General features: G+C 34.3%; 1 protein-coding gene across 2 annotated transcripts in view; it reads left to right on the forward strand.

Annotated features, from left to right (window-relative positions):
* Positions 1-15,627, forward strand: part of LOC143059553 (proteasome adapter and scaffold protein ECM29-like) — a 118,281-nt gene that overhangs the window by 7,231 nt on the left and 95,423 nt on the right. For both annotated transcript variants that reach the window (XM_076233082.1, XM_076233076.1), the window contains exons 3-7: positions 3,391-3,507; positions 9,081-9,199; positions 11,655-11,804; positions 12,351-12,602; positions 13,787-13,828. In XM_076233082.1, the coding sequence (XP_076089197.1) occupies positions 3,391-3,507; positions 9,081-9,199; positions 11,655-11,804; positions 12,351-12,602; positions 13,787-13,828 (680 nt within the window). The remainder of the gene's footprint in view (positions 1-3,390; positions 3,508-9,080; positions 9,200-11,654; positions 11,805-12,350; positions 12,603-13,786; positions 13,829-15,627) is intronic.

Raw genomic sequence — 15,627 nt, forward strand, 5'->3', positions numbered from 1 at the left:
AACACAAGTAAATCTAACCAACATGAAGTTAGCTCTGTTTGTCCACTGTGTCAATATGAAGATGAGGATATAGTTCATTTCATTTTAAAATGCAACGCTCTATTTAAATACAGAAAATCATATATAGAAGAATTGGAAGTGATAATAAACAGCATAAGTAATCCAAATACGTGCTCATGGAATAGTCTGGTTGGTGATTTTGGTCTATTAACACAGTTGATTCTTGACCCTAGTGTTTTGATAAAACAGAAAATATTGTCATGTAGTGAAAAGACTCTCACTAAAATAGAGGATTGCTCACGAAAAATGTGCTTCTCCCTACATTGTGGAAGATCATTGATCATAAACTCTGAACATTGATTGTCAAACTTAGAACTGTGATAATAAACTCAGATTAGTGATTATAAACTCAGAACATTGACTTTAAACTCAAGAGACATCAAGGGTGTACATATTCTAAGGCTCTTAACCCAAATGTTTATATTGAATTTATATTGAATTTCTATGTAAATAGTATTGATAAGATAATCCCTTTAATGTGACTATACATATCATTAATGAACATTTACCCATTTATGGGATGCACCAATATAGTGGTGGATAATACATACCAAAGAAGAAGAAATCCAAACAGGTGAAAAATACATCTATGCATGGTAAAATGAATATAAACACTAGTATTGTAAACCAAAAGATACATTTTTGTATATGTAAAAGAAAGAAAAAGCAGAAAAATATTTTATTCAGAAACTCAAAATTATTTTTTTACAAATTTTAATTTAAAAATCCAATACAACGTGACAGCTGGGACAGAGACATATATACACATGTGTATATATGTCTCTGGCTGGGAACAGTATATCTAACAATATACATGTTCATGGTCACAGTCTAAATTTTCTTTATAAATGATAAATGATGATAATGCATGTGAGATGCTTTTAAAGTGTAAACATATTACTGTCTGCAATTTCGAGGGGTTATTTGTTTTTTCTCAATTTTGAAGGGTCAATTAAAGTAGCTGAAAGTTTCTTTCTTTATTTTCACAAATAATGCAACTATATTATATATTCCTTAATGTAAGTAAATCATATGATATATAGGTGGCATTCTTTGGGCCACTCTACCCCCTCCTGTTTGATAACTTGGAAACATTCGAGCTCCCCACCTTAACCATATGAGGGGCAGATCCAGGATTTTAGGTTAGGAGGGGTGCAAACTTAAATTTTCGCCGAGCAGAGCAAGGCTAAAAAAATTGAGGTAAAATTATCAGAATATTCTTTATTAAGCTGAGAACAACCCATGCTTTGCAAATTTAAGGGGGGGGGGGGGGTGCAAGCCCGCAACCCTCCCCCGTCTGAATCGCCCCTGCATATATTCAAGTATAGGACAATATAATAAATAAAAAATGAAATATAGGGGGAGTCCCTGGAGTTACCCCACCCCCTCCTGTTTGAGAACTTGGAAACGGTCGAGATCCACACCCCTTAACCATATATATTCATGTTTGTGACAATATGAAAAATCAAATGAAATATAGGAAGAGTCGCTAGGGGTCACCCCACCCCTCCTGTTTTAGAATTTAAAAATGGTTGAGATCCCCACCCCTAAACCATATATATTCATGTATGGGACAATATAACAAATCAGATGAAATATAGGGGGAGTCCCTTAGGTCACCCCACCCCTCCTGTTTGAGAATTTGAAACCCATTGAGATCGCCACCCCTTAACCATATATATCCATGTACGGGACAATATAACAATTCAAATGAAAGATAGGGGAGTACCTGAGGTCACTTTTCACCCTCCTGTTTGAGAACTTGGAAATGGTCAAGATCCTTACCCCTAAACCATATATACTCATGTATGGGAAAATATAACAAATCAAATGAAATATAGGGGAAGACATTATAGTCCCTGTGGTCATCCCAACCCTCCTGTTTGAGAACTTGGAAATGGTCGAGATCCCCACACCAAAACAATATATATTCATGTATGGGTCAATATAACTAATTAAATGAAATATAGGGAGAGTCCCTGGGGGTCACCCTACCCCTCCTGTTTGAGAACTTGGAAACCAATGAGATCCCCACCCCTAAACCATATATATTCATGTATGAGACAATATAACAAATAAAATGAAATGTAGGGGAAGTCCCTAGGGTCATCCTACCCCCAGTGGCGGATCCAGAAATTTTCATAAGTGGGGCCCACTAACTGACATAAGAGGGGCCCGCTCCAGTCACGCTTCAGTGATTCCCTATATAAGCAACCAAATTTTTTCTCAAAAAGGGGGGACAGGGCCCCTGCCCCCCTAAATCCTCTAAAACCCCTGTCTGTTTGAGAACTTGAAAACAGTTGAGATCCCCACCCCTAAATTATATATATTCATATGTATGGGACAAAATAACATTTACATTTACTATGGACAGGTCAGTCAGACCTCACTTTTGATCCCTGTTGTAGTGAACATTTGTCTGATTCGTGTTGCATAACTTTTGTACTATAGAACACAAACTCAGTTTTCTTTCCAGGGAAACCAGTCCATTCATACTATTACATGTTCATACCAAGTCAAATTGAACTTCTAGCAGTCAAATAAAACCAAGGTTAACTACCAAGTAGAACAACTGCAATCATTGGGAACTTGTACCACTGCAGACTCACCATAAAAAATGTACATTGATATATGCATTGCTTTTGAAACCTTGATAACATATAAATTATTTGCCTTAAAAAATAAATCATTAGATAAACATGAATGAACTATATATGAATGTTTAATTTTGAGGCAACATTGCCACAGTTTTCATAATTACGGTTACCTTGGTTTTTGGTTAACTGCCTTCAGCGCTTACAGCGCTTTGATTAACATTATTTATAGAGAAAGTTTGACACCTTATTAGAAATATTCTAAATCATATTCTCACACAGGGTATCCTGATCTAAAAAACTTGCAAGGATCGTAATCCAGAGGAGTAATTAAGATAAAGTTTGTAGCAGTGGGAATCTGGTAACCACGGAGGAATTATGTAATTGTTCCATGGGATGATCCAGATTTTACCTTTAATTTTCAATTAACATGATTAATGCTTCTCTGGATTGGATCCCTCTGCAGATTTCTGATTAGGTGTGATTCTGGCAAAACTTTTTTTTTTGTTCACATATTTTATTTATATATGACTTGATAGAAAGTAACTATAACAAACTTCTCCTTTGAATGTTTGTCAATAAAATGTAACCTGATTAGATCCACCTCCCTATCTTCATTAGAGTCAGATGAGTCATTACAGCCTCTTGTTTCTGTAACTGTATAAACATGAATTTACAAATAATGAAATAGCGTGCATGACACTTTTCTATTTTATTTTTTTGTTATTTTCATTAGGTCATGGAGCTTCTTGTCCATATCAACAAGAGATTGAAAAGTTTGAATAAAGTTCAGCTTCCAGTAGAATCATTAATTACTCAGTATTTGGATCCAAGTGCTTCGTCTATTATAACGGTAAGTCATTCAGAAAAGAAGTCAATAGTTAAATATTGGACTTAACACTTCATCTGATAGAGTGAAAAAGTAAGACCGCACTTCATCTGATAGAGTGAAAAAGTAAGACAGCACTTCATCTGATAGATTGAAAAAGTAAGACAGCGCTTCATCTGATAGAGTGAAAAAGTAAGACAGCGCTTCATCTGATAGAGTGAAAAAGTAAGACAGCACTTCATCTCATAGAGTGAAAAAGTAAGACCGCACTTCATCTGATAGAGTGAAAAAGTAAGACAGCACTTCATCTGATAGAGTGAAAAAGTAAGAAAGCGCTTCATCTGATAGAGTGAAAAAGTAAGACAGCGCTTCATCTCATAGAGTGAAAAAGTAAGACAGTACTTCATCTGATAGAGTAAAAAGTAAGACAGCACTTCATCTGATAGAGTGAAAAAGTAAGACATCACTTCATCTGATAGAGTGAAAAAGTAAGACAGCACTTCATCTGATAGAGTGAAAAAGTAAGACAGCGTTTCATCTGATAGAGTGAAAAAATAAGACACCACTTCATCTGATAGAGTGAAAAAGTAAGACAGCACTCCATCTGATAGAGTGAAAAAGTAAGACAGTACTCCATCTGATAGAGTGAAACAGTATGACAACACTCCATCTGATAGAGTGAAAAAGTAAGACAGCACTTCATCTGATAGAGTGAAAAAGTAAGACAGCACTTCATCTGATAGAGTGAAAAAGTAAGACAGCACTTCATCTGATAGAGTAAAAAGTAAGACAGCACTTCATCTGATAGAGTGAAAAAGTAAGACAGCACTCCATCTGATAGAGTGAAAAAGTAAGACAGCACTTCATCTCATAGAGTGAAAAAGTAAGACAGCACTCCATCTGATAGAGTGAAAAAGTAAGACAGCACTTCATCTGATAGAGTGAAAAAGTAAGACAGCGCTTCATCTGATAGAGTGAAAAAGTAAGACAGTACTTCATCTGATAGAGTAAAAAGTAAGACAGCACTTCATCTGATAGAGTGAAAAAGTAAGACATCACTTCATCTGATAGAGTAAAAAGTAAGACAGTACTTCATCTGATACAGTGAAAAAGTAAGACAGTACTCCATCTGCTAGAGTGAGTGAAAAAGTAAGACAGCATTTCATCTGATAGAGTGAAAAAGTAAGACAGCACTTCATCTGATAGAGTGAAAAAGTAAGACAGCGCTTCATCTGATAGAGTGAAAAAGTAAGACAGCGCTTCATCTCATAGAGTGAAAAAGTAAGACAGTACTTCATCTGATAGAGTGAAAAAGTAAGACAGTACTCCATCTGATAGAGTGAAAAAGTAAGACAGCACTTCATCTGATAGAGTGAAAAAGTAAGACAACACTTCATCTGATAGAGTGAAAAAGTAAGGCAACACTTCATCTGATAGAGTGAAAAAGTAAGACAGCACTCCATCTGATAGAGTGAAAAAGTAAGACAGCGCTTCATCTGATAGAGTGAAAAAGTCAGACAGTACTCCATCTGATAGAGTGAAAAAGTAAGACATCACTTCATCTGATAGAGTGAAAAAGTAAGACAGCATTTCATCTGATAGAGTGAAAAAGTAAGACAGCACTTCATCTGATAGAGTGAAAAAGTAAGACAGCGCTTCATCTGATAGAGTGAAAAAGTAAGACAGCACTTCATCTCATAGAGTGAAAAAGTAAGACCACACTTCATCTGATAGAGTGAAAAAGTAAGACAGCACTTCATCTGATAGAGTGAAAAAGTAAGACAGCGCTTCATCTGATAGAGTGAAAAAGTAAGACAGCGCTTCATCTCATAGAGTGAAAAAGTAAGACAGTACTTCATCTGATAGAGTGAAAAAGTAAGACAGCACTCCATCTGATAGAGTGAAAAAGTAAGACAACACTTCATCTGATAGAGTGAAAAAGTAAGACAGCACTTCATCTGATAGAGTGAAAAAGTATGACAACACTCCATCTGATAGAGTGAAAAAGTAAAGTAAGACAGCACTTCATCTGATAGAGTGAAAAAGTAAGACAGTACTTCATCTGATACAGTGAAAAAGTAAGACAGCACTTCATCTGATAGAGTGAAAAAGTAAGACAGCACTTCATCTGATAGAGTGAAAAAGTAAGACAGCGCTTCATCTGATAGAGTGAAAAAATAAGACACCACTTCATCTGATAAAGTGAAAAAGTAAGACAGCACTCCATCTGATAGAGTGAAAAAGTAAGACAGTACTCCATCTGATAGAGTGAAAAAGTAAGACAGCACTTCATCTGATAGAGTGAAAAAGTAAGACAGCGCTTCATCTGATAGAGTGAAAAAGTAAGACAACACTCCATCTGATAGAGTGAAAAAGTAAAGTAAGACAGCACTTCATCTGATAGAGTGAAAAAGTAAGACAGCACTTCATCTGATAGAGTGAAAAAATAAGACACCACTTCATCTGATAGAGTGAAAAAGTAAGACAGCGCTTCATCTGATAGAGTGAAAAAGTAAGACAGCACTCCATCTGATAGAGTGAAAAAGTAAGACAGCCCTTCATCTGATAAAGTGAAAAAGTAAGACAGCACTTCATCTGATAGAGTGAAAAAGTAAGACAGCATTTCATCTGATAGAGTGAAAAAGTAAGACAGCACTTCATCTAATAGAGGGAAAAAGTAAGACAGTACTTCATCTGATACAGTGAAAAAGTAAGACAGCACTTCATCTGATAGAGTGAAAAAGTAAGACAGCACTCCATCTGATAGAGTGAAAAAGTAAGACAGTACTCCATCTGATAGAGTGAAAAAGTAAGACAGCACTCCATCTGATAGAGTGAAAAAGTAAGACAACACTTCATCTGATAGAGTGAAAAAGTAAAGTAAGACAGCACTTCATCTGATAGAGTGAAAAAGTAAGACAGCACTTCATCTGATAGAGTGAAAAAGTAAGACAGCGCTTCATCTGATAGAGTGAAAAAGTAAAGTAAGACAGCACTTCATCTGATAGAGTGAAAAAGTAAGACAGCACTTCATCTGATAGAGTGAAAAAGTAAGACAGCACTTCATCTGATAGAGTGAAAAAGTAAGACAGCGCTTCATCTGATAGAGTGAAAAAGTAAAGTAAGACAGCACTTCATCTGATAGAGTGAAAAAGTAAGACAGCACTTCATCTGATACAGTGAAAAAGTAAGACAGCGCTTCATCTGATAGAGTGAAAAAGTAAGGCAGCACTTCATCTGATAGAGTGAAAAAGTAAGGCAGCACTTCATCTGATAGAGTGAAAAAGTAAGACAGCATTTCATCTGATAGAGTGAAAAAGTAAGACAGCACTTCATCTGATAGAGTGAAAAAGTAAGACAGCACTTCATCTGATAGAGTGAAAAAGTAAGACAGCACTTCATCTGATAGAGTGAAAAAGTAAGACAGCGCTTCATCTGATAGAGTGAAAAAGTAAGACAGCACTTCATCTGATAGAGTGAAAAAGTAAGACAGCACTTCATCTGATAGAGTGAAAAAGTAAGACAGCATTTCATCTGATAGAGTGAAAAAGTAAGACATCACTTCATCTGATAGAGTGAAAAAGTAAGACAGTACTTCATCTGATACAGTGAAAAAGTAAGACAGCACTTCATCTGATAGAGTGAAAAAGTAAGACAGCACTTCATCTGATAGAGTGAAAAAGTAAGACAGTACTTCATCTGATAGAGTAAAAAGTAAGACAGCGCTTCATCTGATAGAGTGAAAAAGTAAGACAGCACTTCATCTGATAGAGTGAAAAAGTAAGACAGCACTTTATCTCATAGAGTGAAAAAGTAAGACAGCACTTTATCTCATAGAGTGAAAAAGTAAGACAGCACTTCATCTGATAGAGTGAATACTGAAACACAAAAAATAACATATATTATGATACAACATTTACAAAACAACACAAATAGCTATTGTATTAATACATAAACAGGCTTGAAACTTTGATGATATGGGACATCTATAGCATTGATGTTTTGTTTACATTTTTAGCTCACTGTTCCGAAGGAACGGTGAGCTTTAGCCATCACACCGTCTTCCTTCTGGTGTAAACTATTTCAAACATCTTCTCCTCTGAAACTACTGAACCAATTCCAACCAAACTTAAGCTGAATGATCCTTAGGGTATCTAGAATAAAGTTTGTGTTTTATTTTCTGTTTCTTTTAAAAAAAACATGACCACCATGGCTAAAAATAGAACATAGGGGTAAAATGCATTTTTTCGCTTATTATATCTCAAAAACCAAAGCATTTAGAGCAAATCTGACATACTGTGGATTAATTTTTTTCGTGGGTACCAATTTTCGTGGATTACAGAAAACTTGCATGGTCGTGAATATTTAATTTCGTGGTTTTGCCTATGTCTGCATATAAGGCTATTGAAAATTTGTTATTTGTTGAACATTTAATTTGTGGTTTACTTGTATCCACGAAAGCCATGAAAATTGGTATTCAACAAATAATAATCAATCCACAGTAGGATAACAGTGTTCATTAGGTCAAGTTCTTTCAGCCCTGAATTTTCAGATGAATCTAATATACCCATTGTTGGGTTGCTGCCACTAAATTGGTAATTTTAAGGAAATTTTGCAGTTTTTGGTTATCATCTTGAATATTATAAATGATATAAACTGTAAGCAATCAAAAATTTCAGCAAAGTAATAATAAGATATACAAATAAGTTTATATAACCAAAACTATAAATTGACCCCTGAAGGAGTTATTGCCCTTTAAAAACATTTTTTTTCACAATTTGTTTATCATGTTTTCAAACTTTAAAACATATTCACTATTTCCATTCTCAATACTATCTGAACCAAAAGAAGATATCTTGTATGATAATCAATGAGACAGTTATTTGCAACAGATTAATCAATGTTGATGTAGGCATCTTCAAGTCAACTGCAGTTAATCACCTTTTAAAAACCTAACAAACTTCAAAATCTCACACCAAACACCTTTTTCTTTTGCTTTTGAAGAAAGTATGACAAAAACCTTCATTTTCAAACACTTATTAATATACATTAAACCAAAAAAACAAACTACTATGAAATTGGAAACTTTAACTCTTACAAAAAGATAAATGCCAAAAAATCAAGGTGAGCGATTCAGGCTCTTGATCTAAGTCTTTCTTGATCATGTTGATACTGACATCATTGATTAAGAGAAAAATATTCCTTGAAATGCACACATTTCACAAGGTTACCATATATTTCATTGGTATATAAATAAGAAGATGAGGTGTTAGTGCCAATAAGACAACTCTCCATCCAAGTCACAAAATATAAAAAGTAAACAATTGTAGGTATTATTTGTTATGCTGTATATTTACTCAGCAGTGTATAGCAGTACTTGAGGAAACAGTATATAGTGTAAGAGAACATTTGTTCTGCTTTGTAGAATGTGGGTAATTGAAATGTCCTAGTTAATGACCTTCTCACCCTAGTGTGTTAAGTCTGTTAGGAAGAAAATCATTGGGAAAAATTATAGAATGCTTATTCTAAAGAATTTAGTGGAAAAGGACAGATTTACTGTAACATTTGGACTATGAAGTTTTTCTTATATTTTATAGAATTTCTCCATTATCTATATAAGGATGGGATATCCTAGGTTAGAACCAGCTAAGCAAGCAGAACTGGTACCTTTGTTAATTAAATGTCTGGATGGAAAACCAAATACACAACAGGACAGGTCAGTGTGTAGTACCAGAAGGTTGATAATATTGTATCAGATATGGATGGATTATTGTTTCAGATTTATTATGTTAGGTTAAAAAACAGAAGTGATACATGATAATCACTGTAATTATAGAGATTAGTGCCTTTAAATGAGCGGTAAATATATTCCTAATCACTGTAATAATATACAATTATGGCCTGTTGAAAAGGTGAATATCCAAAATTGTCAACACGAGAAGGGTATTTAATTACGGGCCACAATTGTTTTATTATACCGAATTAACAGTGGAAGGGCATTTTGAATACTTACTATAGTCTATATTTTTAATATAACACACAGACTGACGTTTGAAAATACATTTTTATTCAAATTTCTCGAATTTACAACAAATGTAGAATCTTTTCGTAAAATAGTGATGGCCCTGAAAAGGACAGTTTATAAGAGATATTATCGGCTGCTGGCACACTCAGCTCTATTGATGTCAAATGCTTTACTTCCTCGTCTCTCGATGGGCTTCCAATATAACGTGAAAGCTGCCATTTTGTTTATTTACGTCTGTGACGTCATTTTCATGGGAGGTAACTCAAGTACAAATCAACAAACTCAAAAGGTTATTCACCGGTGAATAATATGGTTATTCACCGCTGGTGTAAATTTTTAGGGTTATTCGTCCTTCCTTGCAATTGAATGAAAACTAACTGAATTATTCCATTTCACGTGATAATGTTTCGCCCAATAGAATTGTTTGAAATATATGTAAGGTATAATACTAGATAATATTGCTTCTAAATGAGGGTAAATCTCTTCCTAGGTTTTTATCTATAATATTAAGTAAGACTGATGCATGTGATACCTAAAATATATATATACATAGTACATTATTTTGTCGTCTCATTAAAGGTCTATCTGAGTTCACGAAATATTTTTCCCCTGGTGGTCCTTGGAGAAAATCTGCTGGTCCTCACTATTAATTCTATCGAAAAATACTAAAATCGTGTCTGTCCTATGCAAAATTTTGGTGGTAAAATCCAGAGGACCACCACTTTTTGCGAACTCTGGGTCTATGGCATGTTGATTTTTGTTACAAATCCAATATGCTATACTTTAAGATGAAATAACTCTTTGACAATATAGTATTAAATATTTCATAACAATAGTTTTTAGTGACTATTTGATTTTAATTCATAAGTTATTCTCAAACTGCTTTACATCAATAGTGATTGTAGCTTCCCTGCGGTTGTGTTTTGATGTTTTGTTGACCAGTGTGATATTGTATAACTTGTATTTATAGATTATCGTTGATCATCTCAATGTGATTGATTTTCTCGCTTGAGCCTGTACGGTGAAAGCGAGAAAAAGCAATCGAGTTGAGATGACCAATGATAATCTGTTTATCGCTATTTTACCTATGAAGACGCTGTCACTTTCATGTCAATTTCATTAGCAACGCCATGTGCCTCCTTAGTTCCTAGCGATTATTTTTCCATCATGCGAGTAGCATGATATGAAAATTATCACAAAAAAAGATCAAAGGAAAAATGCACAAAATAGCGATAATGTGATATATTATACAAAGGTGTCAGTATTCACCTCAGAAACTTACAAAACCTTTGAATAGACTTATTAAGAAGGGATATAATTACGATACTGTTGTCAAGTCATTAAAGATTGCATATTTTGGCGTTAATATTGAGTCACTGATAAGGTCTTTGCGTCGGAACTAAACACATTTATTCTAAAAACAGTTGTTGGCATGACACGGGTTATGTTCTTCTCATATATGTTATGATGGTATGATACTAAACCCCTAACGGGAAGGATTGTGCCTGATGTTCATATGATGAAATCATAATCTTTCAGTCAGTTTAATTGAAGTCTGGAGCTGGCATGTCAGTTAACTGCTAGTAGTCTGTTGTTATTTATGTATTATTGTCATTTTGTTTATTTTCTTTGGTTACATCTTCTGACATCAGACTCGGACTTCTCTTGAACTGAATTTTAATGTGCGTATTGTTATGCGTTTACTTTTCTACATTGGTTAGAGGTATAGGGGGAGGGTTGAGATCTCACAAACATGTTTAACCCCGCCGCATTTTTGCGCCTGTCCCAAGTCAGGAGCCTCTGGCCTTTGTTAGTCTTGTATTATTTTAATTTTAGTTTCTTGTGTACAATTTGGAAATTAGTATGGCGTTCATTATCACTGAACTAGTATATATTTGTTTAGGGGCCAGCTGAAGGACGCCTCCGGGTGCAGGAATTTCTCGCTACATTGAAGACCTGTTGGTGACCTTCTGCTGTTGTTTTTTTATTTGGTCGTGTTGTTGTCTCTTTGACACATTCCCCATTTCCATTCTCAATTTTATGTACATTAGAGAGATTTATCCTCATACCAACAGAAATGAATTGTGTCTTTAATTTCCATATGAATTTTGACATTTTAACATCTGTATATTGTTTTACTTATTAGCATTCTACATTTAATGTTGCCAGCATTGGAGCATGTTAAAATGCCACAGGATGACAAACAAAAACAGCAGATATTTGGCCTAACAGAGAAACCCCTGATTGTAAAGGTCATGCTTGACTATATGATGGATATTTTACTGTTACCTTATAAGTAAGTATTATACTTACATCCACTTCATTTGAACTTTGGTGGATAGTTGTCTTATTGGCAATCATACCACATCTCTTTATTTGAATATCAAAAATAAAGTTAAAAACAAAGAAAAAAGATATTGGACACAAAGAAAAGTGACTTATGGTCTGATAACAAAAAGGTCATTATGAATACACTGCTGTTACCTTACAAATGATATTGATATTTGGACAAAAGAACATTAAGGACATTATACAATATATTAAGAAAAAAACCCAGTTCTATGGTCTAACAGAGAAACAACAGGGTGCAAAGGTCACATCAGATGAGGAGAACTGAGTAACATGTGTTGAAACACAAAACAAAATGTTGTCATTTAAATATAAATAATACAAACAAATATTCTAGAAACAACTAAAATGATCAGACAATATAACACACCACACCAACTTGTTACACCTGACTAAAAACTAGACATAAAAAGAAAGACAAACAACAACAAATAGTCAACAAAGTCTGATACACATTTCTATTAAAACTGTCAGAACTTTACTTCCTTTCTAGTGCCCACATATCAACTCCAACCCAGACACGCCCATCTACTGCTCCAGCTGGAGGTCCAGGGCCTACCACTACACTACCTCCTCCCGGCCTCAGTGAATACAGCAAAAGAAGAGTATTAGGAGACAGTCCATTGAACCCAGAGGCATTAGAGAAAGCTAAGATAGGAGTGTTGAAATTCCTTGGCTCTGGTTTGATAGAAGAAAAGATGGTTGTTTGTCATTATGTCATAGCATCATCAGATACAAGACATAGGTATGTTATTATGTCATAGCATCATCAGATACAAGACATAGGTATGTCATTATGTCAAAGCATCATCAGATACAAGACAAAGGTATGTCATTATGTCATAGCATCATCAGATACAAGACATAGGTATGTCATTATGTCATAGCATCATCAGATACAAGACATAGGTATGTCATTATGTCATTGCATCATCAGATACAAGACATAGGTATGTCATTATGTCATAGCATCATCAGATACAAGACATAGGTATGTCATTATGTCAAAGCATCATCAGATACAAGACATAGGTATGTCATTATGTCAAAGCATCATCCGATACAAGACATAGGTATGTCATTTTGTCAAAGCATCATCCGATACAAGACATAGGTATGTCATTATGTCAAAGCATCATCCAATACAAGACAAAGGTATGTCATTATGTCAAAGCATCATCCCATACAAGACAAAGGTATGTCATTATGTCATAGCATCATCCGATACAAGACAAAGGTATGTCATTATGTCAAAGCATCATCCGATACAAGACATAGGTATGTCATTATGTCAAAGCATCATCCGATACAAGACATAGGTATGTCATTATGTCAAAGCATCATCCGATACAAGACATAGGTATGTCATTATGTCAAAGCATCATCCGATACAAGACATAGGTATGTCATTATGTCAAAGCATCATCCGATACAAGACATAGGTATGTCATTATGTCATAGCATCATCCGATACAAGACATAGGTATGTCATTATGTCAAAGCATCATCCGATACAAGACAAAGGTATGTCATTATGTCATAGCATCATCAGATACAAGACATTGGTATGACATGTCAAAGCATCATCATTTATATGCCATACATATGTCATAATGTCATAGCGTCATCGACCCCACAGCAAGCCACTAAAAACATTATGAGAGCACAATCCTCCCTGCAACCTCTTTTATTTGCCAATATGGGCCCTTAAAGACTTGTTCTAACAAAATTTACGGATTTTAAACAGAAATAGTTCAAAATAACAAACTAATACTTATTAAATGTTCAGACAAACTATTTGCTTGTTCCAGACTTGTACCTTTTATGAAAATATTGAAGTATAAGATGATCTTTGTCTATGTCATAATGACATTTATAACAGATAATCCAGATAGGATTATTAACTTATTATAATTTACATTTTTTCAGTGTTGCAACAGCAGCTGATTTAGAATTAAAGAGAATTACAGGGTAAGATACTGCAATTGTAGAATAATTTTCTTTTTTAGAATTGAAATTTGTGTTATTGGCAAGCACCTTATGTTTTATTCTCTGCTCATAGAATTTGTTTTGGGTTTCGTGATCACATAAAATACTTGAAGTATTCCTTGCATTAATCCTTAACACTAATCAATAATATCAATACATTTATACCTGCACAATTAGTAAGTTCAAAATCGACATTATGTCCTTTAAGAGAAAAACACTGATTATATGTAAAACTTCGATCAAATCAGTCTTGAATCATTTATTCCTCTAAGATTTCTCATTCTCAAACCACTGATGTTAGATTGAATGTTAAAAGAGGAACAGATTTTGATAAGGGGCTGTTCTAGTCTGTGTCCAGCATTTTTATGCCCCACCTACGATAATAGAGAGGCATTATGTTTTCTGGTCTGTGCGTCCATTTGTCCTTCCATCTGTCCGTCCGTCTGTCCTTCTGTCCATTCGTCCCGCTTCAGGTTAAAATTTTTAGTCAAGGTAGTTTTTGATGAAGTTAAAGTCCAATCAACTTGAAACTCAATACACATGTGCCCTATGATATGATCTTTCTAATTTTTATTGTCAAATTAGAGTTTTTACCCAAATTTCACGGTCCACTAAACACAGAAAATGCCATTGTGCGAGTGAGGCATCTGTGTACTATGGACACATTCTTGTTTAAAGGTTACCTTAATTTTCTACTTTAAAGATAAGTAATTATTTGTATTTATCTCCCTTTGTATATTATAGATTTCATTCTATTTTTTTGTCTTTACACAAAAGAACGACTGGAGATATTAGAATATTTATATCTTTCTAAAGACAAACACGAGTCATTTGTCAACAGATGGGGGGGATTTATTGAAGTTATTTAATTAAATTTATTCTTGATATGATCATATATATTTAATGTATTCCAAAGTATCCTTAAGATGTATCATATACTGAATATTCACATCATTTACTTGTAACTTTTTATACGACCGCAAAATTTGAAAATTTTTTCGTCGTATATTGCTATCACGTTGGCGTCGTCGTCGTCGTCCGAATACTTTTAGTTTTCGCACTCTAACTTTAGTAAAAATGAATGGAAATCTATGAAATTTTAACACAAGGTTTATGACTACAAAAGGAAGGTTGGTATTGATTTTGGGAGTTTTGGTCCCAACATTTTAGGAATTAGGGGCCAAAAAGGGCCCAAATAAGCATTTTCTTGGTTTTCGCACTATAACTTTAGTTTAAGTTAATAGAAATCTATGAAATTTTGACACAAGGTTTATGACCACAAAAGAACAGTTGGGATTGATTTTGGGAGTTTTGGTTTCAACAGTTTAGGAATTAGGGGCCAAAAAAGGGCCCAAATAAGCATTATTCTTGGTTTTCGCACAATAACTTTAGTTTAAGTAAATAGAAATCAATGAAATTTAAACACAATGTTAATGACTACAAAAGGAAGGTTGGTATTGATTTTGGGAGTTTAGGTCCCAACAGTTTAGGAATTAGGGGCCAAAAAGGGACCCAAATAAGCATTTTTCTTGGTTTTCGCACCATAAAGTTAGTATAAGTAAATAGAAATCTATGAAATTTAAACACAAGGTTTATGACCATAAAAGGAAGGTTGGTATTGATTTTGGGAGTTTTGGTCCCAACAGAATAAGGGGCCCAAAGGGTCCAAAATTAAACTTTGTTTGATTTCATTAAAATTGAATAATTGGGGTTCTTTGATATGCCGAATCTAACTGTCATGACTGTGTATGTAGATTCTTAACTTTTGGTCCCGTTTTCAA

Source organism: Mytilus galloprovincialis, chromosome 1 (genome assembly GCF_965363235.1).
Source record: "Mytilus galloprovincialis chromosome 1, xbMytGall1.hap1.1, whole genome shotgun sequence".
NCBI lineage: Eukaryota > Metazoa > Mollusca > Bivalvia > Mytilida > Mytilidae > Mytilus > Mytilus galloprovincialis.